This window comes from Spea bombifrons, chromosome 7 (genome assembly GCF_027358695.1).
Source record: "Spea bombifrons isolate aSpeBom1 chromosome 7, aSpeBom1.2.pri, whole genome shotgun sequence".
Lineage (NCBI taxonomy): Eukaryota > Metazoa > Chordata > Amphibia > Anura > Pelobatidae > Spea > Spea bombifrons.
The window spans coordinates 30,530,058-30,557,590 of NC_071093.1; the positions used below are offsets into that span (position 1 = coordinate 30,530,058).

The 27,533-nt window shown below is 36.1% G+C and overlaps 3 protein-coding genes across 3 annotated transcripts; all 3 read left to right on the forward strand.

Annotated features, from left to right (window-relative positions):
- Positions 1–628: 628 nt before the first annotated feature.
- Positions 629–3,055, forward strand: LOC128502209 (peptidyl-prolyl cis-trans isomerase G-like). The gene is made up of 8 exons (XM_053471970.1): positions 629–673; positions 933–1,041; positions 1,499–1,606; positions 1,694–1,744; positions 1,982–2,069; positions 2,216–2,245; positions 2,346–2,485; positions 3,012–3,055. The coding sequence occupies exons 1-8, from the start codon at positions 629–631 to the stop codon at positions 3,053–3,055; spliced, it is 615 nt and encodes a 204-aa protein (XP_053327945.1).
- Positions 3,056–3,950: 895 nt separating this feature from the next.
- LOC128502211 (peptidyl-prolyl cis-trans isomerase G-like) lies at positions 3,951–11,847 on the forward strand. Its single transcript, XM_053471971.1, has 9 exons — positions 3,951–4,020; positions 8,785–8,853; positions 9,661–9,735; positions 9,834–9,941; positions 10,029–10,073; positions 10,326–10,413; positions 10,654–10,683; positions 10,783–10,922; positions 11,444–11,847. The coding sequence occupies exons 1-9, from the start codon at positions 3,951–3,953 to the stop codon at positions 11,845–11,847; spliced, it is 1,029 nt and encodes a 342-aa protein (XP_053327946.1).
- A 2,008-nt stretch (positions 11,848–13,855) lies between these two features.
- Positions 13,856–25,287, forward strand: LOC128502003 (carboxypeptidase O-like). The gene is made up of 11 exons (XM_053471682.1): positions 13,856–14,015; positions 17,426–17,501; positions 18,662–18,786; positions 19,515–19,629; positions 20,345–20,446; positions 21,472–21,576; positions 22,306–22,416; positions 23,199–23,289; positions 23,852–24,054; positions 24,244–24,328; positions 24,850–25,287. The coding sequence occupies exons 1-11, from the start codon at positions 13,942–13,944 to the stop codon at positions 25,119–25,121; spliced, it is 1,359 nt and encodes a 452-aa protein (XP_053327657.1). The 5' UTR covers positions 13,856–13,941; the 3' UTR covers positions 25,122–25,287.
- The last annotated feature ends 2,246 nt before the right edge of the window (positions 25,288–27,533 follow it).

Consider the following 27,533-nt stretch of genomic DNA (forward strand, 5'->3'; position numbering starts at 1 on the left):
TTACACAATTCATACACACATTGATGCATTCATACTCTGACTCATTCACAAAATTCATCCACTCATTAATTCATTTATTCTCTCTTTCATTCACACAATTCATCCACACATTAATTCATTTATTCTCTCACTCATTTTCACTCTTTATTTATTTCAATATAGTTTAATGTAATATATATTAGTACCCTCCTTTCTCACTATCTACCCTATCCCACCCTTCTCATCATCTACCCCCTTTTTCTCCTTCTCACTATCTGCCCTTCACCCCCTTCTTACTATCTTCCCCCTCTCCCCCTTCTCACTACCCGTCTCACTATCTACTCTCTCCCTCTCCCCCTCTTTGTAGTTCACTTACCTTGTAGAAGTTCTGCGGTGGGAGCGCGCTCTGCCGTGGTGTGCACTGCTCCATGTCAACCCCCTTCCGACACCACTGATTAATTGTAAAAGAGTAAGGACATCCTCCAAGCCTACATTTTTGTGTGACAGTAGCAAATGCATTCTATCCTTGGGGTGGCAGAAGTGGAAGACACTGAGTAACAAGATAAGATTGGATAATAAAAGATAAGATAATTCTTGACATATGCTTCTGGTAATATGTAAAGGATTTATCGGGCCTTTGACAGACAGCATGATCAGTGACCGTACTTCCTGCTTGAGATTAATGGACAGTGGGGTGTGACTTAATCCCAAATTCTCACTTTTTATGTTTCTTGAAGAAAATACTGTTTGTAGCAGCAACGTGTTAAAATCCTCAGATGGTGCATGTTAATAATTTTGTATTTATATAATTAAAGTAATATCCACTGTTGCACACACATGCACGGATTAACATACCCGCATACTTGCACACTTGCAATAACATACTGGCCATGCCAACTCCAAGTAGCAAATGTGAAAATACAACTTTATGTATATTCTTTATGTGTTTTCAGGAAATGTTTACCTATTTTTGTGTTCTGGTTGTAGCTGGAAGACTTGTCTTCGAACTGTTTTCAGATATTTGTCCAAAAACGTGCGAGAATTTCCGTAGTCTCTGCACAGGTTGGTAATACCATTTGTATGTGTTACAGTATCATATTTACTGTTTACCATTTACACGAAATAAGAATATATATATATTTTTTAAGTACTATAAATTTTTAAGCACTCTTAAAAATAAAGCTCACATATAAATATTTATTCTGAACAAAACAAAAGCGTATTCTGTTATCATGGGAGAAATCGTTCTGATTTTCATGTCCCTGAATAAACTTTGCTTTATAAAGAGCCTTTTCTGGCTAATTTCAATGCAAAAATGACTCAGACGGCCCTGCATAATGCATAGTTTAGTCGGTGAGATGAATTTTCAAAATGAAAATTTTCTGATTTTCTCCTGGATTGTACAGGGCCAGCCAAGCTATCCTTGGGTAGAAGCTTACTGGGGTTGGCCGTTGTTAACTTCAGGTGAATAAGGGGAGAACCTCCCAATGGTTTCTGAATTTGTGTTTTTTCCTCCTAGGTGAAAAGGGCATTGGAAAAAAAACGAAAAAGCCATTGCATTACAAAAATTGCATTTTCCATAGAGTCGTGAAGGACTTCATGATACAAGGAGGGGACTTCAGTGAGGGTAACATTCAATTTAAATGTGATAACAGTATTGTATGGCTGAAGACATTCTTAGTTTTTCTAAAACACCTAATTTGTGTTTGTTCAGGAAATGGAAGAGGTGGAGAATCTATATATGGAAGATTCTTTGAAGGAAATAGTTGTATTTTTATATATTTGTTATTTATATAAAAGCACTCCGTGCACCACCTGATATTGGAGAGCATCTGGATATGACATCTTATCCTGAAAGGGAGCATCAGTCGGTGAAAAGACCAAGAAGACGGTATCAGTAGTGGAGAAATCTCAATCTTCTTATCAAATGTGGCATATTTAAAATTTACCTGTTTTTATGGTGGTTTTTATCCAAAACTGAGGGTTTGTTTTTTTCTTTTAGATGAAAACTACTTTATCAGTCATGATAAGGAATTTATGCTTTCAATGGCCAACAGAGGAAGGGGCAGAAATGGGTCACAGTTTTTTATGTAAGTCAAATTATATGATTAGAAAATATGTTTATGTTCATTTAAGTTGAGCCATTCTTTGTTCGTTAATTTATCAAAGTGAAATATAGATATGGATGCCTATTTTTGGGAAAATTAATATTCTCTCTCTCTTTTTATCATCATAGAACAACTAAACCTGCACCCCAGTTGGACCGGTAAATATCCATAAATGAATTCTTGTTATTATAAACATATCAACAATTCTAATCCCTGTGAACAATTATTTTTTTTTTGTTTGTTTGCATTCCTTGTTAGCCTTTATGTTGTTTTTGGACAACTTATTTCTGGCCATGAAGTGGTGAGGGAAATTGAAAATCAGAAAACTGACATTTTTGACAAGCCATACATTGGGGTCAAAATAGAGGACTGCGGAGAAGTGACTCAAAAATCAGAAGGTACTATTTTTTTATTTTATTTTTTTTATTCCTATATGTACCAATCTTTGGTTAACAGAGGTCTACAGGACACTCGTTTTCTATGTAGTTTTTGTTTTTGACATAAATGTCACCCCACATTCCAATTCACATTCTCAACTTTGCAAGCATATCATGGGTCAGTGTGTTCACAAATTGCTCACTATATTCATCCCTTATCAACTCAACTGTTCTGGAGTCAAATATATGTGTCATGTGTTATTCTTTGCAACTGTCATTGCAGGTGAACAACAGCGAATGCGTGCGTTGGCTGCTGCAAACACACAATTTCTTTTCACTCACATACACTCATTGTTCAATGAAAATACCTGAATATATGTGGATTTTACCAAACTATACGTACCTTTTCATTTTAATTGCCAGACATCTCTTTTAGATTTCCAAACAATCATTAATATCTATGGATTTGTACTTTTAGGTTTAAATTCTGCACTTTTCTGTGGATGTAAAGCTTTGGATAACATATTTTCTAATTTTGCTTTTCTAGAAATACTTGAAAGCAAGAAGAAAGATTCAGTAACAACAAACTGACAACAGGCTAATAACAACCTTGGAAGCCGCAAAAGAAAGCATTTTGGGTGTGACAGTCCTCAGAACAAGCTGCCACGATTGTCGCAGGAGTAAAATATATGGAATGGTACAAAGGACAAAAAAAGATCTTCAACTCACTGGAGCCAAGATAACAATAGAACCTAAAGGAAACCAACTGAAGATGTGTGTTTGGATAGTGAATTTTATTAAACATTTTTAGTGATATTTGTGAAATGTACACTCATTTACTTTATATTAATGATATGTAAGTATCTGGTGTCTAGGCTAGTGATCATCTAAAAATGCCATTTATTACCAGGTACAATCAGAAACAAGAAAAGAATATGTTTGCCTTGTTTACAAAAAAGTGTAGCTTTACAAGTGAGGTAATTGGTGAGAATTGAAGTCATCTACAAGAATGTGAAAGAGAGTGGAGCGATTTGCATTGATAAACTATTTTAATAATGATTTATACAACTTAACAGGCATTGTGCAATCTAAATATGAGCCCACTATTCTGTGCCCAGAATAACGCTAAAGTATCACTGTACAGCTTTATGGCCCAACAATTACATTCGTTCTCACGGTCCGATCAGCAATGTAATGCAACATGTAATGTGGCAGCTTTCCCATACATCATTATAGAACTGAACCGGAGGTGTTTTCAGGATGCAACTGCACTACCTTATACTACCTACACACTGCACTGTGAATAACACAAAAAATTGAATAAAAAATAATTCATAAAAATGTTTTCAGCAACCACTTAGCACACTGTCTCTCCTCCACTCCCTGTCACCAACCGTCTTGGTGCGCTGCTCACTGCGGTGGTGGGAACACAAGGCCTCGTTGCTGGCACTTAATGCTATATGATGTAATATCACAGTGGTGAGCAATGAAGCCGGTAAAACGGGATGAAGCAGTAAGTCAGAGGCTTCGCGTTCCCACCACAGGATTTAAGCAAGGTAAGTGAATAAGAAAAAGAGGGGTAAGTAGTGAGAAAGGGGGAGAGGTAGAGAGTGCGAAAGGAAAGAGGTAGTAATAATATTGAAATAAAAAAGAGAAACATATAGGGGATATAGCAAGGAGGAGAAAGAAAGGTGGTAGTTCCCAAGTGTGCAAACTCTCTTATGTGTGCAATCTGGGTGGTGTAGCATGTTCGTGTATGCAACCTGGATACTGGGGCAAGTCCCATGTCTGTAATCTGAGTACTGAGAAAACCCTGTGGATGCAATGTAGGTGCTGTGCAAGCTCAGTTTGTGCAATCTAGATGCTGGGCAAGTTCTGTGGCTGTAAGCTGCGTGCCAGGGCTGGCCATTGGGGTGTGTGACCTGTGATATATGCCTGCTATATGGGTCAATGAATAAATCTTCGTATTCCACGAATATTTGCCCGTTCCTGTGTTCAGTTCGGCCGAATATTCGTGTACATTCTTCGTGTTTGTTTTTTTATATTTTTTTTTTGCCGTTTTTTGAAGAAGGGGTTAATATGGGGTTAATGCAGTACGCACTACGCATCAGCTTTGGCGCCAGGATTTTCAATGCCTGTACGAGTAATTCTATTGGTCGCCTGCAGGGGCCTTCTCTGCCATTAACCATGGCACTGTATTTCATTGGTTGATGGCAGACGAGCCCCCTGCTGGCGATTAATAGAGTTGCTCGTACAGACTTTTAAAATCCTGGTGCCGCAACTTGGCCGGGATAGACTACTAGTCTCCCCGCTCCAAGAGTTAAAAGTCTGTACGTACGAGTCGCTTGTACGGACCTTTAACTCTAGGAGCGGGGAGACCATGGTCCATTAGCCCTAGGCTAAGTTGTGGCACCAGGATTCTAAAAGTCTGTACGAGCGACTCTATTGGTCGCCAGCAGGGGGCATCAACCAGAGGAGGCCCCTGCAAGGGAACAATAGAGTCACTTGCACGGTCAACTCCTGACGGGGAACTTGGCCTGTCTCCCCTCTACAAGAGTTAACGGTCTTTAAATCCTGACGGCGAACCGCTCCCGTTATCTACGCCGCATCGGAGGGGTTAACAGGAATCCGCCAAGGGCTCCCATAAGACTGTGTGAGCCAGCACTGGAGCTGTCTGTAATGTGAGTAGGAGAGATGTGTGAGCTCTTGTTATAACATTTCTCCTTCTTTGAAACAAACTTCCCTTTCCCCTTTCACATCTCTTAATGTTTCTATCAAATTCTCCTTAAATTGCAAAAAGCTAAATTATTTAAATTCTAAGATATCACCATTTAAACATTCCCATGTCTTTTTAATGGACAGTACATTTAAAAAAATACAATCATTATTCATTCTACAGAATCTACAATAGACATGTGCAAATGAGCCAAAATCATTTTTTTCGCTTTGTTTTTGGTCCATCCGTTCTCGGGCAACAAATTGCATTCCCTGCCCAATCAGTTAGAACAAAAATTGGGGGATTTTTTTTATTCGGCAATAAAATGTGTTGCCCAGTGCCAACGTTCACTCTTTCTCATCTCTTTCACATCTTCTTGTGCTTCATCTTCTATCTTCTATTGTCCATCTTCTCTCTTATATCCTCTCTCTGCATCTCTGAGGATATAACCTGGTGTCCCCTTTGAGGAAGAGGACATCACTGAAAGCACCATGATTTTGGCAGAAGTTCACCTTAGGGCAGAAATGCAGTACTTTCGGTGACATCATGTGTGTGCATATACACACATACACATACGCACACACACACATATATACATATAAAAACGTGCATACATACACACACATATGCACATATATAGCATATTACACATATAAACATTTGCACACTGTACGTTCCACAACCTCCACTTTACTCCTTTATGTTTCTTGTGACTTGTAGCTTCCTCAGAGAGTGGCAATCCAATCAGGTCCCGCATTGCGCGGCAATCATCTTTAGTGAATTTAATTAATTAATTCAAACTATCTATAGTTTGTGCTTTGTTTTTGACACTGAGAGTTGTTTTGAAGATATGTAGTTGAAACACAAGCTGCAATTTGTCTCACACTGGCAGGGTGAGTTTTATCTCATCAACTTACTGACTTACAGTTCACAACCATAACTGGGCATAGATAAGATAAAGACAGGAATAATCATACAGATCTTTAGGAAAGAAACATATAAATATATAAAGAACAAGAAAGAACAGGGGATACTGGGGTCCTATAGTCAATCATTAAAAGAGGGAGTAAAAAGAGGCTGAGGCTGGAGAAGTGGAGAAAAATCAATAGTTTGTTTTGATGAAAGATGGAGGTTATTTAATTAAGATGAGAGAGCGTGTTTTTTTTGTTAAAAGGGCAACATATTTTGGGTATATTTCAATGTATAGAATAAGCTATCATTAAAACACTATTTGGTAAGTGTGGGATTTGAGCATATCCCAAATGTTCAGGGCAGTTTTCAAATGGCTTACGGAATTATATTATGTTGAAAAAACACACATTTCATAAAACGTAATATAAAGTTAGAAACTGGGTAATGTATTAACATAAGTTAAATCCCCCTCTTATTAATCATAAATATATATAACTATATATTAAATTGGTAACTGGACCCTCATGAGCTTCATTCTGGAATTTAACCCCTTAAGGACAATGGGCGGTCCCTAAACCCATTGAAAACAATGCGTTTTGAGTCCATACATATACGGGCTTTGGCATTAAGGGGTTAAACTGCTGGTTGTAGTGAGAACACAAAACACAACAATATATATCCCAGCACAACTGGTGGGGTTCTTAAGATTTTTTTCTCTAAGTAACAGGTCCAAAAAACGCATCCCAAGAATCCCTTATGGATGTACCGGGACGTACCGGACTCCCCCCTAACAGCAGAAGCCAGCAACGCCGGCTTTCTGCTGCCCGATCTGATGTAACAGCTTCTGGCACGAAAGCCGGAAAGCTGTTACATTTTTAAACGCCGATCGGGCATTCCCTTCCAGGTCGCGTCACTGCTCAACATGTTTAAGAGGTCCCTAAGAGGATCTGTGACCATTTTTTTTTTGTAAATATATAAAAAAATACAAAAAAATTTAAAAGAATACAAAAAATAAAATAAAAAAACTAAAAATATATATATATAAATATATAATAAATTAAAAAACCCTTACATCCCATTGCCCTAGCACAACATCTGGGAAAGTATGGAAAATATATATAAATTAGGTATTTCTGAAACCTGAATTGATAAACTTGGAGGAGATTTTCTGAGAATTCAGAGGGGAAAAAAAAATTAGGTGTTTTTTTCAAATTTTTGCTAGTTTTTACTAAATTTCTCATTCTAAATTTTCAGCTAATCATCCAACTATGGTATCAGAAAGAAAGTTCTATCTCTCCTTGAAAAAAAACAATGTATAGTTTACATGGGTACACTCTTCACAGGAAAAGAGAAGAATCGCTGAACCGGCAAAATTGCTCCGGGACTTGAGGTACCGAAAACCCCTGGGATTGAAGGGGTTAACAAGTGGATTCCCACGCAACACAAAAACACTCTTCCAGCCTGGCAGTTTTACATTTTGTTTAAAAAAAAAACACTATGCAGAATAAAGCGACACTTGGGGTTTAACAGGCTTTAGGAACAGTCCTGTTCTTTTATTTAATGACTTTTTATTTTATGATATTTTAATAGTAGGAGCAGGGCCCCATACATCCTAAAAGATTCTCCACTTTATATCTCATTAGTCTTAACAAGCCTACATTTTTGTGTTACAGTAGCAAATACAATTTCACTTTGGGGTGGCAGAAGTGGAAGACACTGGGTAATAAGATTTCATAATAAAAGATAAGATAATTCATGACATATGTTTTGACAGACAGCATGGTCCGTGACCGTACTTGAGATTCATGGACGGTGGGGTGTGACTTGATCTCTCATTCTCATTTTTTATGTTTCTTGAAGAAAATGCTGTTTGTAGCAGCAACATGTTAAAATCTTCAAATGATGCATGCCAATAATTTTGGATTTATTTTATTAAAAGAAATACCCACTGTTGCACACACATGCACAAATGAACATACCCACATACTTACACACTTGCAATAACATACAAAAACACACATACAATAACATAGATGTCATAACATAGACACATGCCCACACAAATATACCCAGATATATGCCCACAATCACGTATCCACACAAACATACACATAAAAACACATAACCACAATAACATACGCAATCATACCCAAACGTATACATAGATACACACTGCACTCACACTCACACATATTTTACTGCAATTCCTTTCTGTGTAAACATATGTAAGCTACTTAAAACTGTAATATCAAACTACTGTATGTCCATAACATTTAAATAACATCCAGTACTCAAAGGGTTAAATATGTATCTAGCTACATCTGGTCGCATCACAGATTGTGTGACTACATAGAATGCAGCTGGTGATTTGGCAGGCAATCTCTTGGGATTGAACGCAGGTAACATATCTATCTAGTTTTGCTCTTTCTACTCAGTGACAATAAAAACTTTAAAAAAAAAATATATATATATATATATTTCTTAGAAACTTTACATTTCTTTTCTACTTTTTGCATTCATATGAAGGTTCATACTTTATATTGGACCAAAAATAAGAGGTCACCATACATAAATATTTGAAACATCAGAGGTGTCAAATTGCTATCAAATGTCGGCCCAATTTAGGATATCCACTTATCTACATAATGAGTGCATTTTCTCTAGGACTAATACTGTAATATGCTTTTTATAGAAAAAATGGTAGAGATGAATGTGCATCGTCCATTGTGTTATTTTGATATAACCATCGACAATGAACCAGGTAAGATTCACATCTTAGCTTACTCATGACATCCCTTAGGAGAGAAAAACAATGGGTTTTTTTTTAATATCTAATTATCGCTATTATGTAAGGACTGGAAACCCAGCAAAGCCCCATCCAACTGACCAGTAAGGGGATAAAGTCACATTTGACAGACATTCAACAGACAACATCTGTGGGAGGACTAACACCTCCAATGTCATAGCAAATAGTCAGCCAGTTTATTTTATTGAATATTACCATTTATTTTCCGGTTCAACCAAATGCAGTATAGATCTCTCTTTGTTAGGTTTAATTTTGAAAATCTAGTCAGCTTACCAAGGCATTTAAACCAATCCAGATATTTAACATTTATTTCTGAAAAATGCAGTCATGGGTCATCTTATTTTTAGTGCTGTAAATGATAATTAGGGTAAAGGCTGTATACACCAGGGCTTAGATGGTCTGTCCCAGCTCTCTTCTTGCGGATCGTGTTTCAGTTTTTTCCGTTGAAGTTATGGATGCTATGGAGGGCATAATATCCAGTATCAGGGACGTCACTCTTCAGAGAAGGGGTTTTTGGCTGCAAGAGAAATTTAACGGCTAATTAGGTTCTCCACAATCTCATTTCCAGCCCCCAACAACAGATATCTCCCCACCACCCAGGATGGTTAAGAAACATATGTGATGGTCGCCCTAATAGCTGGGTGTTTCAACAGTTAGTTTCAACTGATACTGGCCATGCCAATTCCAAGTAGCAAATGTGAAAATACAACTTTATGTATATTATTCATGAAATGTTTACCTGTTTCTGTGTTCCGGTTGTAGCTGGAAGACTTGTCTTCGAACTGTTTTCAGATATTTGTCCAAAGACGTGCGAGAATTTCCGTAGTCTCTGCACAGGTTGGTAATACCATTTCTATGTGTTACAGTATCATATTTACTGTTTACCATTTTAACATCCTCCCAATGGTTCATGATTTTGTGTTTTTACCCCCTAGGTGAAAAGGGCATTGGAAAAAAAACCAAAATGCCATTGCATTACAAGAATTGCACTTTTCATAGAGTCGTGAAGGACTTCATGATACAAGGAGGGGACTTCAGTGAGGGTAACATTCAATTTAAATGTGATAACAGTATTGTATGGCTGAAGACATTCTTAGTTTTTCTAAAACACCTAATCTGTGTTTGTTCAGGAAATGGAAGAGGTGGAGAATCTATATATGGAAGATTCTTTGAAGGTAATAGTTGTATTTTTATATATTTGTTATTAAATACAAATTTATACAAAAGCACTCCGTGTACCACCTGATATTGCAGAGCATCTGGATATGACATTTTATCCTAAAATGTAGCAGCAGTCGGTGAAAAGACCAAGAAGACGGTATCAGTAGTGGAGAAATCTCAATCTTCTTATGAAATGTGGCATATATAATTTTTTTTACGGTGGTTTTATTTGTATTTAAATCTGAGGGTTTGTTTTTTTCTTTTAGATGAAAACTACTTTATCAGTCATGATAAGGAATTTATGCTTTCAATGGCCAACAGAGGACGGGGCAGAAATGGGTCACAGTTTTTTATGTAAGTCACTAATCAGCATCATCAACTAAAATTGCAGATTTTTTCATCTTCTGTAGTTAAAGATTTGTGTATGTTTTCAAATCATATGATTAGAAAATATGTTTATGTTCATTTAAGTTGAGCCATTCTTTGTTCATTAAGTTATCAAAGTGAAATGTAGATATGGATGCTTCTTTTTGGGAAAATTAATAGTCTCTCTCTTTTTTTTTTTGCATATTCTTTTTGATCTCTTCATCATAGAACAACTAAACCTGCACCGCAGTTGGACCGGTAAATATCCATAAATGAATTCTTGTTATTATAAACATTTCAACAATTCTAATCCCTGTGAACAATTATTTTTTTTTGTTTGTTTGGATTTCTTGTTAGCCTTCATGTTGTTTTTGGACAACTTATTTCTGGCCATGAAGTGGTGAGGGAAATTGAAAATCAGAAAACTGACATTTTTGAGAAGCCATACATTGAGGTCAAAATAAAGGACTGTGGAGAATTGACTCAAAAATCAGAAGGTACTAATTTTTTTCTCTCCAATATTTCCTATATGTACCAATCTTTGGTTAACAGGGGTCTACAGGACGTTCATTTTCTATGTAGTTTTTGTTTTGAGCAGGGTTTGACATAAATGTCACCCCACATCCCATTCCAATTCACATTCTCAACTTTGCAAGCAAATCATGGGTTAGTGGGTTCACAAATTGCTCACTACCTTCATGGAGTCAAATATATGCGAGTCATGTGTTGATTTTTGCTAATGTCATTTCAGGTGAACAACAGTGAATGCGTGCGTTGGGTGCTGCAAACTCTTTTCACTCACATACACTCATTGCGCAATGAAAAAACCTGAATATATGTGGATTTTACCAAAATATACCTATCTTTTCATTTTACTTGCCAGACATCTCTTTTAGATTCCCATACAATCATTAATATCTATGGATTTGTACTTTTATATTTAAACTCTGCACTTTTCTGTGGATGTAAAGCTTTGGATAACATGTTTTCTAATTTTGCTTTTCGACACAAAATGTAGCTAAGACAGCAGAGGACATAAGCTCCTATAACTCAGACTGCACCCCAACATTCGTCTTACCTCATAGCTCCAAACGTCACGTAGAACAGGATGAATACAACAGCTATGAGCAAAACAACAAAAAGCTCAGAAAGTCAGGGAGTAAGAATCGGAAATATCCTAAAACAAAACAGCCTTTAAGAAACAAGAACAGAAAAAACAAGGAAAGGTTGAGGTCAAGAATGAGAGGCAGTAACAAAATTAAAAGTGTGATGCATGACGCACGAGAAATACTTGATAGCAAGAAGAAAGATTCAGTAACAACAAACTTACAACAGGCTAATAACAACCATGGAAGCCGCAAAAGAAAGCATTTTGGGTGTGACGGTCCTCAGAACAAGCTGCCACGATTGTCGCAGGAGTGAAATATATGGAATGGTACAAAGGACAAAAAAGATCTGCAACTCACTGGAGCCAAGATAACAATAGAACGTAAAGGAAACCAACTGAAGATGTGTATTTGGATAGTGAATTTTATTAAACATTTTTAGTGATATTTGTGAAATGTACGCTCATTCACTTTATATTAATGATATGTAAGTATCTGGTACCTAGGCTAGTGATCATCTAAAAATGCCATTACCAGTTGTCACAGGTTTTTACAAATCTATGTACAATCAGAAACAATAAAAGAATACTTGCTTGGCTCGTATACCGAAAGGCCATGTACTAAACTTTATTAGTACATACAAGGCATTACAAAAAAAAACCTAACATAAAAAGTAGCTTTAAAAGTAAGGTGATAGCTTTGATGGGCACACCTTTATAGTGTAAGGAGATTAGTCCTTCTATACTGCTAAAAAATAAAAAATCTGCTACGTTAGTGAATCTATAACTAACAAGAATACAACATGAAAAGGGTAAATCTCGTTCTGTTCTATTCCTCATATTAATCATTTGTTACTAAGGAATTTCTCTCCTGATTTTGCCCGAACAATCATATACAAAAGCAGATGAGTTCAAGAAGGTCCCCCGAAATGGAGAGCAATGTCTATTCTTAAACCTTAGTAATGACTACAACACGCATCTTGTTCAGTAGCCTCTTTATGTTAGATAAAAACATATCATTTCCATGTAAGCGCAATTTGGCTCATCAATGCTTCCTCGTTTACTATCCAGTATAAGACCTCAGTCCTCGCTTTTTCTTTGACATTATTTTCTGTTAAGAATAGCCTTGTGAAAGATGAGATGTCAGAACTAAAAAATATAAATCAGATACCCTATAGGGGTAAACTATATTTGGATCTTGCTATGGTCTAGCTAAATTGATGAAGTCATCTGCAACTTGGAGGGAGAATGTCAAAGATAATGGAGCAAGTTTCATTCATAAACTAATTTAATAATGATCTACACAACTTAAAAGAGACCCGGAAGCAAATTGTAACAAGCTTCCTATGCTCTGTGTCCAGAATAACACTAAATAAATAACACTTTGTAGAGCTTTGTGTCCCCAAGAATAAAATTCATTCTCAGGGGGAAGATCGCCAATATAATGCAACATGTAATGTGGCAGTTTCTTGCACATCATTATAGAACTGAAACAGATCAGTTTTCAGATACTATGACCAATGTCATAGAATATAGTTCCCAAATTTATACAAGATAATCATCCTGACGAATAATAGTCCACAATAGAAAATATAGCCTGCCCGGTCATACTCCATCATAAGCTCAGTGTGCTAAAGCTTTAGAAGTTACTGAAACACCCTATAAAAGGCACAAATCTTATTACATGTCTCTCCCTAATATTGTCTGATACCGGTCAAGATGTGGGGGTCAAACAAATATTTTATGTTATAACCGTTCTATGCCACGGCCCAAAGTTAATAAAAATGGCCCTACTTATACCCCACCACCTCTAATTTCCAAGGGTAGTGGGATTGTATTGTATGGGCACCAACCCAGGTATTTATACAACATTGAAAATATTCAGTAACACTCTTGCTTTAAAAAGCACATTATTACTAAAAGCTACATCCAGAATGGACAATAACAGGTCACCAGCTCAAGACATCAAGTGCATCTCAGCAACGGGAAAGGAAGAACTGTATTTCAATTATGAGCAAAAACATTTGCCCGTTTCTAGTCGTCTTTATCTCTCTCCCCATAACTGCAAACACAAGCTGTTTTTCGCCCATATGTTTAGAATATAGTGTGCCAGACGAAGGGAGATCTTGTTCCAGAAAGGGTGTGGTGAAGCCCAAGAGCGTTAGTCAGTCTAGGCTGTTAATAGTCTACTTATGGGAAAAAGCAAATCTCCCCTTGTTTACGTAAAGTATACAAATGTTAATCAACCAATACCAGATTTACTGAGCAGAAAAGGCCATTGGCTGTTTTATGATGCTAGTGTAAGTGTAATAACGTGATGAAATCAAAGTTCATCTAGGACACAAATTTATGCCCTGAATGTACCATTAAGTCACTTGCCACTATCTATCAAGATCAGTCATTGACAAAGGATGAAATTTTGGGGCATATGCCTGCTTGGAATATTAATATATGATGGGTCCTGTAAAAAGGTTCGATATGATGGGTGAGTAATACAAGTAACTTCAATTTTAGATGAAAAAAGCTTGTCCTATAGGAACAGTGACAGACCTGCAATGTCATGGGTTAAGATCGGTAACTCAGTGATCAACACACAGGGAATTGCAGAGAGAAAGCTGTCTGATAATGACATATCTACCCCTATGTTAGCAAGAACTAGCATCGCTGGCTCTAAGCTGACTTCACAGTGTAATGTTTCTCATTATAAGCATTTAAATGCCCAAAGAGAAGTTCAGACATTCCCTTCTAGCAGTATCATCGATGGAACGGGAGGAAGCATCTGTCAGTGTATACCCTGCTGAGGTCTCTGATATCTCCGATATCACATTCTGTTATCAGGAATGCAGGGCTTTATTTTTTCATTGACAAGGTAGTGGATAAGTAGAATAGCCTTCAAGCCTGGGTAGCAAATGTAATGTGATCAGTGAATTTAATCATGTGTGCCGAACCAGCAAACCAATTGTGTCCCAATTACCAGCTTCTCTTCTAGGTTAGAGTAAACAATAAATGTATGCTGAAAGGGGGTGCTTGAGATATAATTTGCTATCCTGGCATGCATTTCATGTATATAAGGTAGAACGCTATTCAGATCATTAGATAGGACCAAGGATTGTGTGAAAATTTAGATAATACCGGTAAAACAGATAGCAAAATTTGACTCTAGTTCAGCCAAACGTTTTTAATCAAAATGGATGCTTTTAAATTATAGATTTATATTTTTCCTTTTTTTGCACAAAATGCTAGTTTTTTATACAACTACAGTTATTTTAAGTTGTTTTTGGGGGGTTCTAAAACATAATTTAGATGCTGTTCTGACAATGCTTTCGTTAAAAATATGTAAATGTAATCATATGTACATATGACTGTTTTTGTGGCCATTCTTTTCCCTTTGATCCAAACACCTAAGCCAGTAGTTTTACTGTAGCTAACAGATATGTTCCATTAAGGAAATTAGTTATCTACTTTTAACGTACTTCCCCTACTGCTTCCTATCAAATGCTAATAACTTATTAAATTAAACACTGAAGAAACTTGTCTTTTCCATGGGGTACACAGACTAGAGGCTAAGAAACTTTGGTCTGCACATACTAGATACAAGATACAAAAGGTCTAATCCAGTAATACCAAAGAAAATAAAATGCAATTTCCTGATACTGGCCTTTGTAGTATAAGTACACATGTGAAAAAGGTCAGTTTTTATTGCGTAAGCATAAGTATAATGTATAATGTATAATGTATAATGCGTAAGTATAATGTAAAATACCTGATGGACAGCCAATAAAATGGGACGTTTGATGTCAGCCATTTCAATATTTTATTGTCTGGCATCAACCTGTTTAATGGTTAATATACAATCTTGACCTACTCCTAAATCTCATTAAGGATTGAAAGTTATTCAAAATAAAATAAAACTGAACCAACCCTTCCTTGGTCAAAACCTGGTCTCGGCCCCCCACCAGCATTACATCATATAACCCTATACCCCAAAAATGCAATTCAGATTGAAAGGCACTACAAACTGAGACGCCTGACCTTGATGAATACCTTTAGAGAGATAATGCCAAGGTCATTAGCTACAAATTATCACATTACTTCAATTTCAGAAAACTCAAAAGTGGGCCAGCTGGGCCATTAATAGACATTCTTACTAGTAAGCAAGAAGATGAGAAAAAAAAAACATCTGCATATTTATTCCGCATTAACACCCTATCTACAAGTATTAATTATAATTAAATGATCTTTCCTATGACTGATTTGAGCTTGTTTATATATTATTTGGTAACCTTATTGAAAAATGATGTATTAACCTGTAATGGAAACTGGACTACATTTTGAATTTTCTTTCTTTTCTTATATGATCTTTTATTTGAATTCCCAATTTGCCTCGGTCTTGTCATTACATTACACGCACAGCTTGGATTTGAGGCAATTTGATATAAAGCATAATCTGCAACTATATAGTAAATAAATACTATTGCTTTGCTTGTCCATCCTTGGTTGTAAATTTGTACATTCACAATTTTAGAGCCCAGTAAAAACCGTTTGTAGTCACACCCATCAGTTGAAAGTCCCTCTCAGTCCTCATGAACAAGTGGATTTATGTCTTATATATTACTCTGCACTTAATGCCCACATTCTATGTCCCATTTAAAATGTTTAAACAGCAGTTTACCGGCTCCTTCAAATTCTATGCCTACTAAGATTTAGCTGTCGATGCAAAGAAGAAATGTAATGACGGCAGTACATATGTAATCCCTAACTCTCCTTATTGCAGGCTTATAAATATCTGCAAATGTTTTAGTTAGGCAATTTACTAGCTGGTTTTAGGTTTTTATTGGGACTTTTCATTTATAATTTACAGGTAATAGTTTGTGCTAGACACATATTATCCAAAACAATAATTTATGTTGCAATAACGAAATCTACAAAGAGTATAAACTAAGACTGAAATTAAAAAAGACAGAATCTGTCACACAGAAGGTTTTTCTTATGTAGTTATCCACCCGTATAAAATCCTGGTTAGCTGGGTGTTATTATGTTCGATTTTATATTCTGATATGTTTGTAATTTTTATATTCACCAAAAAAACATGTTTTCATTTGTACCATTATGTGCAATTCCGAATTCAAGAATGTAATTCTTCCGATTGCAAAAGTCATCTTGAAATACATTTTAATTAGATCACAAAGATGTTAAATTGTGGCCCTACCTTATTATAGGGAGCCACATCAGACCATTTAATTATTTTTTCTCTTTAATATCCTGCCAATGACATATCAGAATTCCAGAGTGGAAATCTATTAAAGATGTTTGTGGGATAGTCACAGCAAATGGGGTACTTATGGCTTCTATGGTTTAGCTTAAAAATTTCTGACCATTGTTTAATCTTTTAAATAATAAATGTACTTATTTTGCGCCTTTAAATTAATTTTAAAAATATGCTATTTATAGAACTTCCTTGCATACAATCCGTGTTCATGTGTGTTACAGGCTAATCAGACTTACGTGAATATTCCCCAAATGTATCAAAAGAAAGGAGAAAAACATTACTATAGTATATTAAACACAGATTTTCTTAGAGGGTGTTGGTTTATGTTATCCTTTTATAACAAACTGCAAGGAGTCTTTGTTTCAATGTAAAAATTTATTAACTGGCTTGTTTTTTTAAAAAAAACACATTCTATATTTTTTTTCTTGAAAATAATTAACAATAAAGCAATTTCAAAGACATGTATAATAAATGTAAAAGAGTAAAATAATATGTAAAATTACCTTCACAATACAAGGTTGCAGAACATTTTCATTCATTCTATACAGTTCTTGACTTCATTCTTTACCACACATAGATATGTATGTGGTTTCTAAAAAGAAAATCCATCATTATCATTTTTACAGAGATCAAGTCCTAAAAATCATACCGGAGGTAACAGAACATGTACAGTATCTTCAAAAAATAACAAAGGAGTGGCAAGTAAGTAATACAAATAACTTCATTATTCTTAAAATTGTGAAACTATTACTATAAGGTAAACTGTAAGAATTCATTATTATGATTTAGGAATGACAATGCACCTATACAGGTGTTATCTGTATCAACTGCAGAAAGTATTAATCGATTAAAAAAAAAAAAATTCTTTGGAAAGGGTCTGAAAAGCGTAGCTACCCATAGGCTACTCACATGACCTTTCTATTAAAAAGCACACAATTCCTTAATGGTGTGAAATTCTTTTAATTTCTTTAAATTTCTTTCCAAATGTGATATGGTATTTGCTTATAAACTTAAATTCAATGAATTTAATAACTTGTCTGCTAAATGACCTGAGTTTTTTCTGTTTAATGTGTCTCTTTCTGTGTAGACTATACTGTGCCATACCTCAGGTGTATAGATTTTGGAGGGAACATCCTTAGTTTCAGGCAGTGTACCAAAGTCTCTCATGGCGCAAACCAATGCCTGCTTTTGCAGGGAATGGGGATCATGGGTTGGTTAGGGTTGTAAATGCAGCACAGACCTCCATTGCAGCTCTTGCACGGCCACCGTGCAAAGTTCTGACCCCCCCACTACCATCATGCACCTCCATCGTCTGACTATGTCCATTTTGTAGTTAACTATGACACTTCCGGCCTATGTTGATTTGGACACCGGAAATGTTGGGATATGCTATGCCCTATATGATAGAATACTCTGTGAGGGTACACAGGGGGTAAATATTGTGCCGTGACTGCAGCTTTAATCAAACTTAAGAGACCCAGGGACTCTTAACCAGAAACATGATGTATTTTCAGGATCAATGAGCACTTTTTATTGAGATCTTTATGTAACCAGTATCATGAAGACTGCCACATACCTCCCAGCATTTCAGAGGGCCAAAGAGAAATTACTTTCAGTAAAGAGACAAACGAATGATTGGTTGATTCCTTTTGATATAATTGAGGAAAGTATTTAAAAGAATAGTATTGTATTTAATTAATGGGAAAATTCCCATGAAAAGCAGTGCTGTATTTAGTAATGTTGGTAAGCTTTATCATCGGTTATATGCTGTGTATAGATGCTAAGATGTATAGTGACAAGACCAAGCTATATACTTATATGTACATGCATACATTTACATGTTCATGTGCGATCATTTTCAGCTTGATCTATGGAAGCCAGATTTAATTGAGGAAATTGAGGCTGGAAACGAAATGCATGTCCGGGTTCCATTTTCCTATCTTCACCAGATGAAAGAAAATCTTCACCAGCAAGCAATGCCTTTTACGTATGTTTATTAATCTATATAGCTTTTGTAACTAACTATATAAAGCCCTATATTATGCCATGCAGTCCCACATTTTTGGTCACAAGTCCTTCGGCCTCAGGTCATGTGTCACTCTAATTTCACCAAAAACATGGCTTTCTTTTAAATAAGTGTTATTAGTGATCCAGTAGCACTGACATAATTCAGATTTATTATTATTATTATTATTATTATTATTATTAGATTTAAAATTGTCCAAGGTTTGATCTGTTTTCCTTGATAAAAGTCAAGGGTAGATCACACAGGGAGCAGTTTTCTTGAATCATCTGAAAAATTATTTTATATATATACACACACCGGTATATATATATATATCTGTTACAATCACCATTTTAAAATCTTTTCTTCAGGATGTGATTAAAGTTCTCGGTTTCGGAACAGCTTTCGGTATTGCATTTGGGAATTGTGTTATCCTTCAAAATTCAACTCATACATATTTGATGACACTATAACTTTACAGTTGAGTTACATTATTTCCAGTGCATTTTCCTTTTTATTCTTACATTAAGATGCGCAACACCTTCAGGATGAACACATTCTTAATGATCACTCATGACAATGGGACAGATTGTTATTTTAGCTTAATTTGTATTGTCTTTATTATGTTATCTCTTCTGTTTGCTACAAACATTGATGGTATTGGGTAACTTTGGAAAGCAATGCTTTCACACGCTTCTTTTCCTTTCTAGAATCATGATTACTGATGTACAGAAACTGATAGATCACAATGCACAGACTCAGCACAAAATGCAGAGAATGTCGATGAAAAGCTATAATTATACCATTTATCATCCAATGGAAGAGGTTAGTATACACGTTTCACTATGTAACCTTTACAATGTGAAGCAATGGGCTCTATTCACTGAAGGCTGCAGGAGAGTTGTGTTTCCTCCTTGACTTCACTTTTAATTATGAAGCTCCAACTCCAGTGAGCTCCTGGTGGAGGAACTGCTTGGCTGGCCCTATATAATCTATAGTCAAATTAGTGAGATTTTCTGACCCTTTATAGATTTATAGAGTTTACAGGGCCAGCTCAGACTTTTGGGTGAGAAACTGACCATTGCTAGTATGAAATGTTTCAATGTATTTAGCCTTCTGTAGCAGGGGAACAGATTGCGCTCCATAGCCTGTGGAGCTACAAGTCTTATGATGCTTATCTAGCACCCTTATAAATGTCCACTATGACAACTAGTACCATGTTCAGGGTGTTTTGTTTTTGTCTTACTGTGGATATTAGTTTAATCAAAACACAGACCTGTGTTCATAACGTTGTATAACTCCCGCCAAGCAATGTGACAGTGTTTGCTGGCCTTCAAAAGCCTTTCCAGCTTTGGAGACCTTTGCCGGAAACTACAAAAGGCAATCAGCGCATGTTGTAACAGCATAGAAACTGGTAATAGAAACAACTAAAGTGTGACTTCTGTGGTTGATCAGCTATTGTGCACCGATTTCTAAGTGCAATACTGCATTTATTTCCTAATGAAAGTAGTTCACTAACCATATACATATTTATTTACAGATTTATCAGTGGATGGATGATATAAAAGATAAACACAGTGATCTGGTTACACAACACTATTTGGGACACACATATGAAAACCGGCCAATCTACTATTTAAAAGTAAGCTACTTTGTGAATAGTTTAATATGTATTTATATAAATAAGTAATTTTTAAAAAATACCATAAAATCTCAAGCATAATACGCACTAGTATATAATATGCAGGTACAAATGCACAGCTTCACAGATAGCTTTGCACACACATATTTACATATACTCACGCTCATATATACTGACACCTATACACGTACACACTTGCATATACAAACTCACTCAATGCATCACACATGCTCTTACCGTGTGGTCCAGCAACAGGTAACAGGTCCGGTCTCCTGCTCCCTCACTCCTGACGCCTACATCTGAGCGAGGGGAAAAGAGCTCTCTGTTTTCTGTGGTTTTGTGTGAGCGCAGGGATAGCCTCTAGCCGGGTGCAGCTAGCCACAGTTAACGTTACATTTCAAATCAAATCTCTAGATATCCCAGGTATCTTTATAAAGGCGTTACATTATGCTATGATTTTTCATAAGTGTTGGAGCACTTTTTAGGACTAGATCCTAAGTATCAGTGTACAGTATATTTGTAAGCCAGCAGTTATTTAGTTATAATTTTTAGGATCGCATGTGCATTGCGTATAGAGGTAGGCAACTTATCATGGCGTGGTATGAGCTCTATATGCTTGGCACCACACACCGAGTATTAGATTGTGATAAATCATAATGTATAGGGAACATGACAAGTATTCTACATAATAATTGTCAGGGCTCGGGTAAGCAGGTCAGGTAGGAGCCCAGTTGCAGGGGATATCAGAGGCTCAGTTTGTACTCCACGATGCCTCGTTACCAGGAAGAAGGTACAGACAGGCAAAATGAAACACATAGCAGGCTGGATCTTAATAAGAGATGGTCTGTATTGAATAAGCTGGCAAGACAGACAAGTACAGGCTGTAGACACGGCTGGAAGCCCTCAGACAGGGCACACGGCTGGAAGCCCTCAGACAGGGCACACGGCAAAAATATACAAAAATACAGAGTCTGGGCTAACAGGGTGGAATCCTGACAATAATAGTGGTTTCAACATCTTTACAGATTGGATGGCCATCACACAAGAAAAAGAAAATATTTTTTATGGACTGTGGTATTCATGCTCGAGAGTGGATTTCTGTAGCTTATTGCCAGTGGTTTGTCCAAGAGGTAAATTTGTTGCATAGAATTACTGTAAAGGAAGGTTTAGATGGAAACTTAATTTTACTAAGTTTAACCAAAGGACAATTAAATAAAGGGATGCTTGTTTTTTTTAAATTAATCTGTCACTTTTCCTATTCCAAAAGTTTATAGTTCTGTACACTAGATATTTATGTTATTATTTTTAAGTTTTCAAATGAGAAAAATGTTACTAAGCAGGCAACCTCCCTATTAACCAAAGAGGGACTGGTGATTGCCCCCTGTCTTGCCCCACTGTGTGGTGGGGTAAAGGGTTGTTTAGTTTATGTACCTAGGGGTGTATATGGTCCTATATAACCTTCTATCCCATTCTCATTGAATTTGCATGCCTTTCCCTAAAACTTGCAAAATGTTACATCATTGGTACTTGCATGCAACAGGTGCCAAAGGTCACTTGGGTTAACCCTTAACTTAAATGGCCATTCAACTTCTTACACTAAAGACCCAATAAACAGAAAAATTATTAGCACGGGCTAATCAAGAGGTATAAAATAGTTACAAAAATGATTACACATTTATGTTATGGTAAGAGCTGTGAAGGAAATAACGGTATACTGATATTATTTTAGATATTGGAATTAACTCTCTCTCTATCTATATATATATATATATATATATATATGTATTTTAGTAATTGTAACTAATCATCTTATGCTCTGTTTTTTTTGTGGCCTCTCATTATGTAATATAATTGTGCAGGTACTTTCGAATCACAGGAATGACATGCTCCTTACCAATGTGCTCAAGCAACTTGATTTCTACATTGTACCAGTATTTAACGTTGATGGATATGTTTATACATGGACAACAGTAAGGCAAACGAAATCCAACATTGCATATATTGAAATATGTTTCAAATCAATGCTTCCTAGAGGCATATATAATATTATATATATAATCCAAATCCAAAAGGATATTAACGTTCCTGAGTAAGTTCAGAGGAGGGCTAATGGTTTGCTGAATAACAATTATCTGGAAAGACTAAGGGATCTCAATATGCATAGCTTGGAGGAGGGAAAAGACAGTGGAGATGGGATATAAACATTTAAATTCATAAATAGCTTTAACAAAACACAGGAGATACGTTTATTTCAAAAGCGAAGAAATGTTAGAACAAGATTAGTGGAACAGCCTCCTAGCAGAAGTGGTAGATGCTAATACAGTGATGGGATTTAAACATGCATTGGATAGGAATATGGCTATTCTTAATCTAAATCAAGATTAGGGACAGATTAAGGTTTTAGTCTTTACATCAAGGAAAAATGTGTAGTTTAGATGGACCACATGATTCTTATCTGCAGTTAAATTCTATGTTTACTATAATTGTAGGCAACACCAAAGGAATTAAGGGTTCGCTTTTGTTGCACCCACTTTAATAAGTGGGACTTGGCCAATTCAGTGCTCTCTATCAAAGGCTGGGGACATTTTTCAAATACCATACTTGAACCTCTTTGTGAACAACCTGAGATCACCTTAAAAGTATCACCTTGCGAACAGACCCTTCAACTATCTTCATTACATAGCATATCAAAATATCTAGAAGATATTTACCATAAAGTTTAAATTAATTATAAAGGTTATTTTTATAACAGGAACGTCTTTGGAGAAAGAATAGATCACCACATGATAATGGCACCTGCTATGGAGTGGATCTCAACCGTAACTTTAATTCACGGTGGGGTAGTAAGTACTAAAATCAATTATTTACTGCACTGTCGGATATTGATGAAAAGCCAATGCCAGAATCTCTATTATAATTATCATTTGACGTTACATGTTTGTGTTTATCAAGCGCAAGTTGCCACTGTACATTATACCAAGGTCTTTCAGGTATTTTGTGTCAGTCCTGAATTATATACCCTTTTTGTTATACTTAATTCCATGTAAAGTCACAATGGTGCCTAGAATAATGTGCAACCAAGAATTTTGTCAGTATTTCTATGCGGATGGGTTCTTTTTTTGCTTCTTGTGTGAGTCTTCTATACTTCTTTTTGTATATGTTTAACTTGGCAGTATGGATCAAGTTCCTTCTATTGTACCCAACTTCTTGGTGTGGTACAATCACCATTCATACTTCCCTACTAGAAAAACATATTTTGGGTCACAATATAAGTGGACGATTCAGATGAGCTTGAACCACAGCTTACAAATTGCCAGCCTTCTTTGAAAGACAACATGGCATTGTGTTGTCAAGTGTAAAACAAATTAGAGTTTACTAATTACACTATATTTTTTCTGTATTTAGCAGTTGGGATCGCATCAGAGTGTGACAGCCCTGTCTTCTGTGGTCCATCGCCAGCTTCAGAACCCGAGACACAAGCATTGGTCAGCCTTATTGAAACACATAAATCTGACATCCTGTGTTACATTAATGTTCACTCCTATGGGCAGCTGCTCCTGTATCCGTACGGTTATTCAGCAAACTTATCGGAGAACCACAATGAGCTGGCAAGTATTGGCTAGTGAACCACATGACTGATTACACAAAAGGTTTATTTAAGTTAAGGGGTATTTTTGTTCTATGTAAACCATTTGTTGTTTGTATATTGATAAACATTGTTTCACTCTTGTAAAATGGCAGTTTTGGTCTACTTTGTAAATATTCTTGAATTAACCAGCATAAACCATTTTTTCCAGGAGAAAGTTGCCAAAAGAGCTGTTGACTTAATTATGGAAAAACATAACATTGAGTACACAGAAGGACGTACATCTTACTTATTGTGTGAGTAGAAACTTATAAATCTGAACACATTTAGCAAAATATATCACTATGCATTGTAATTTATGACTTAGTTGCAGGGCCAACTGTTGGGTTTGTAGTAGCCTAGGCTAACTATGTCTCCTGAAAGAACCTCTTGACCAGCTTGCCACATGGTTTTCTAAATGATTCTAGTTAACACACCACTAGTGTTATCTGGATTATTAGAAGTAGTAATTTGCTATATTTTGGTTTGTTTTTCAGAAAAAAACATACTATAACTACAGCTAGTTCAGGAAGTACTCAGAAGTAGTAAGGGGATGTCCAAGCTACCCACCTACATTTTTTGTATAGCACATTACAGAAGAAGTATTAATAACCCCTGCTGTGGAAGCTAGCCCTAGGTTAGTTATCCTATTCAACATAATAACAGAATCCAAAAACAAATATATAGCATGTTCTACTTTATGATGACTGCACATTGGTTATAGTTAATTAAGAGACTATATTTTTATGTCTTACGTATTATCTTGAATGTTTTACAGATTCCATTTCCGGAGCTTCTGCAGACTGGGCTGCTGACCTCAAAATAAAACTGTCTTATATCTTTGAACTAAGAGATGATGGCACCTATGGGTTTGAGCTCCCACCTGATCAGATTGAGCCAACATGCCAAGAGACAATGACAGCAGTCATGTCCATAATTGAATACATTAATAGCACCTACCTTGAAAATAGTGCAGTGACATTCACTTCTGTGCGGCTAAATGTTATTCTCTCATGTGTTGTATGTATGTTGTATTCACTAATCAATTAAATGTCTTTAAATGGGAATTTTCACTATATCCTTGTAATCTCCGAAGTCAGGCCCCTAAGATGCAGATACCTGATTGATACACAAGTACAGCATAGTCTCCCCTTTCACATGAGTATTTGTTGATAAATTTAAGAAATGATGTGTTTATGCATTACACTTTAATAAATGTATGTACTTTAATAAATTAACAATTAAACACATTGTGTGTATTTTTACAAAATAAATCCATCAATTTTACTATTAGTGTGCTTAGCAGTATATCTCACTGCAATAGAAGTAATGAAAAAGTGCAACTGTCTTCCTGGAAGAAGAGCTAAACTTACACTGCATAGTGTAAAGTCAATGTGGGGGGGTCTCGTAAAAGTCATGTCACTGATATAACAAAATAGAAAAAGGCTCCAGGCACTCAAGGGTTCCACTCAGACAGGTTTATTGAAGGAGAAGGACAACAACGAGGTCTTTATCATAATAAAATCATTATAATGATAAAGACCTCATCGTGAGGTCGAAACGTTGTTGTCCTTCTCCTTCAATAAACCTGCCTGAGTGAAACCCTTGAGTGCCTGGAGCCTTTTTCTATTTTGATTTACTGGGGAGCTGGTCCTTCCTGGCACAGCTAAGCACCTGAGTTCCTGTGGGGTGTGTGCAGAGTCCTGATTCTGGTGACTGATATAACAAAGTCAGGCCATCCTTCTTACAATTCTTCCCATGCATGGGATAGACATATGAGTTTTCTCAATTTAAGACAACACCAAGGCCTAACCAAAGAAATATGGCAGACAGAATGGGCCAAATGGTTCTTACCTGCTGTCAACTTTTCGTGTTTGTGTCGTATAAGTTCCTAAATACCAAATTCATTCTGGCTACACTGCTCAGTAAGGATCATATGCCATGCTCGACATTGAATACTTGTAGGACCTGGGTTGGTCAAATTGAGTCTCGTGATTCTATTGCTGTTGAGTATGCCGTTGATTTGGTATTTACAATTCAAATAAAAAAAACTTTGTCTGCAAGGAAAAACAGGTATGCTTCTGTGTTATTTCTCCAGATAATTATTTTGTATTTTGTATTTTTGTAGCCATTTTCTGAAAGCCAGTGGTTGCTTAGTTTCTCCGGTCCGAGAAATTCCCTAATGTAGCCAATCCTTGACTATTCTGATTGACACTGTCCATGTTCTCTTATAAGAGAGTCTAAAACACATAACCCACTACAGTTGGATATTCCATAAAACTATATGGGGGGGAAACTGTATACTACAAGGGCTGTTAGACCAATAGATACAAAAAATTATCCCAAAGTTGCTTAGCCGTCATCGGTTCAAAGATCGATTTTGTTTGTCACTGCGGCACAATTCCATATAATATGTTATGACACTATATAATATGTTATGACATGAAATCAATATATATATATATATATATATATATATAGATAGATATATAGATATATAGATAGCGATAGATAGATAGATTTATTCCAACCACTAAAAGAGTCAAAGGATGTTTTTTTTCCTTGATCATATGTTTTAGCAGATAAAATATACATAACAGTGTTATATAACCATGAACTATAGAACATACTTCATTTTTAAACTCTTTGACTTTTGCTTTGTAGTACTGTCGCAGCACTGGCAATTAGAATTTATAACATGATAACAGGCAATATGAATTAGCTTTTACAGAAGGGTCATTTAGTTATATTGTGTTTGGTAAACATTTCAACTCCATTTCGATGGGTTGTCCTGCACATACATTTATTTAATGACAGGGAGGTGGGGGTTTCCTAAGTTTTACATGGGGGAGGGATAGAGCCTGCCCTCTGTACCTGAGGTACAGCCAACACCTGAGATTTCCCTTTTAACATTTTAGTTAATTTTCCCCACTCCCATTACGTAACATATACATTTGAGACAATAGATGAAAAACGCTGTATAGAAGAATGGGAATAATGTTGAGCCACTTACCTGATGTAGAAGCTGTAGCCTTGAAGCAGCCCTCCTCCTATGTGGTGCAACGATTCTTGTCACTGATTGGCTGCTTGAACAGCCAATCAGTTTTAAAACAGAACATGTCTCAATTATGAAAGTTGGTGCTCCGACGCCATTGTGTTGGGGGTTTTAAAATCATTGATTTTCATTTCATGTACGGAGAGAGTGCAAGGTAAAGGTTTTTTTCATTATTCCGATGGGATACATCCAACGTTATTAAAAGAGCTTCATCGTGTCCTGACAAAAGGTCACTATTGACAGGACTAGTTCAAGACCATTGGAAGTATGCAATTGTAGTACTACTTCAAAAAAAGGTAGCGGGAAAGACTCGACCAACCGCAGACCAGTATGTCTTACGTCTGGAGTCGGAAAATTAATGGAAACCATGCTAAAGGATTGTTAAAAAAAATCTGTATGTAAACGGT

Coding starts and splice junctions, on each gene's coding strand:
- LOC128502211 (XM_053471971.1), top strand. CDS start 3,951: ATGAAGCCGGTAAAACGGGATGAAGCAGTAAGTCAGAGGCTTCGCGTT. Junction 10,074..10,325: donor ATATGGAAGATTCTTTGAAG/GTAATAGTTGTA, acceptor TTTTTCTTTTAG/ATGAAAACTACTTTATCAGT. Junction 10,923..11,443: donor ATTGACTCAAAAATCAGAAG/GTACTAATTTTT, acceptor CACAAAATGTAG/CTAAGACAGCAGAGGACATA.
- LOC128502209 (XM_053471970.1), top strand. CDS start 629: ATGATCAGTGACCGTACTTCCTGCTTGAGATTAATGGACAGTGGG. Junction 1,607..1,693: donor AGGAGGGGACTTCAGTGAGG/GTAACATTCAAT, acceptor GTGTTTGTTCAG/GAAATGGAAGAGGTGGAGAA. Junction 2,070..2,215: donor AATGGGTCACAGTTTTTTAT/GTAAGTCAAATT, acceptor TTATCATCATAG/AACAACTAAACCTGCACCCC.
- LOC128502003 (XM_053471682.1), top strand. CDS start 13,942: ATGAAATTTTGGGGCATATGCCTGCTTGGAATATTAATATATGATGGG. Junction 17,502..18,661: donor AAATAACAAAGGAGTGGCAA/GTAAGTAATACA, acceptor GATCATTTTCAG/CTTGATCTATGGAAGCCAGA. Junction 20,447..21,471: donor GGCCAATCTACTATTTAAAA/GTAAGCTACTTT, acceptor ACATCTTTACAG/ATTGGATGGCCATCACACAA.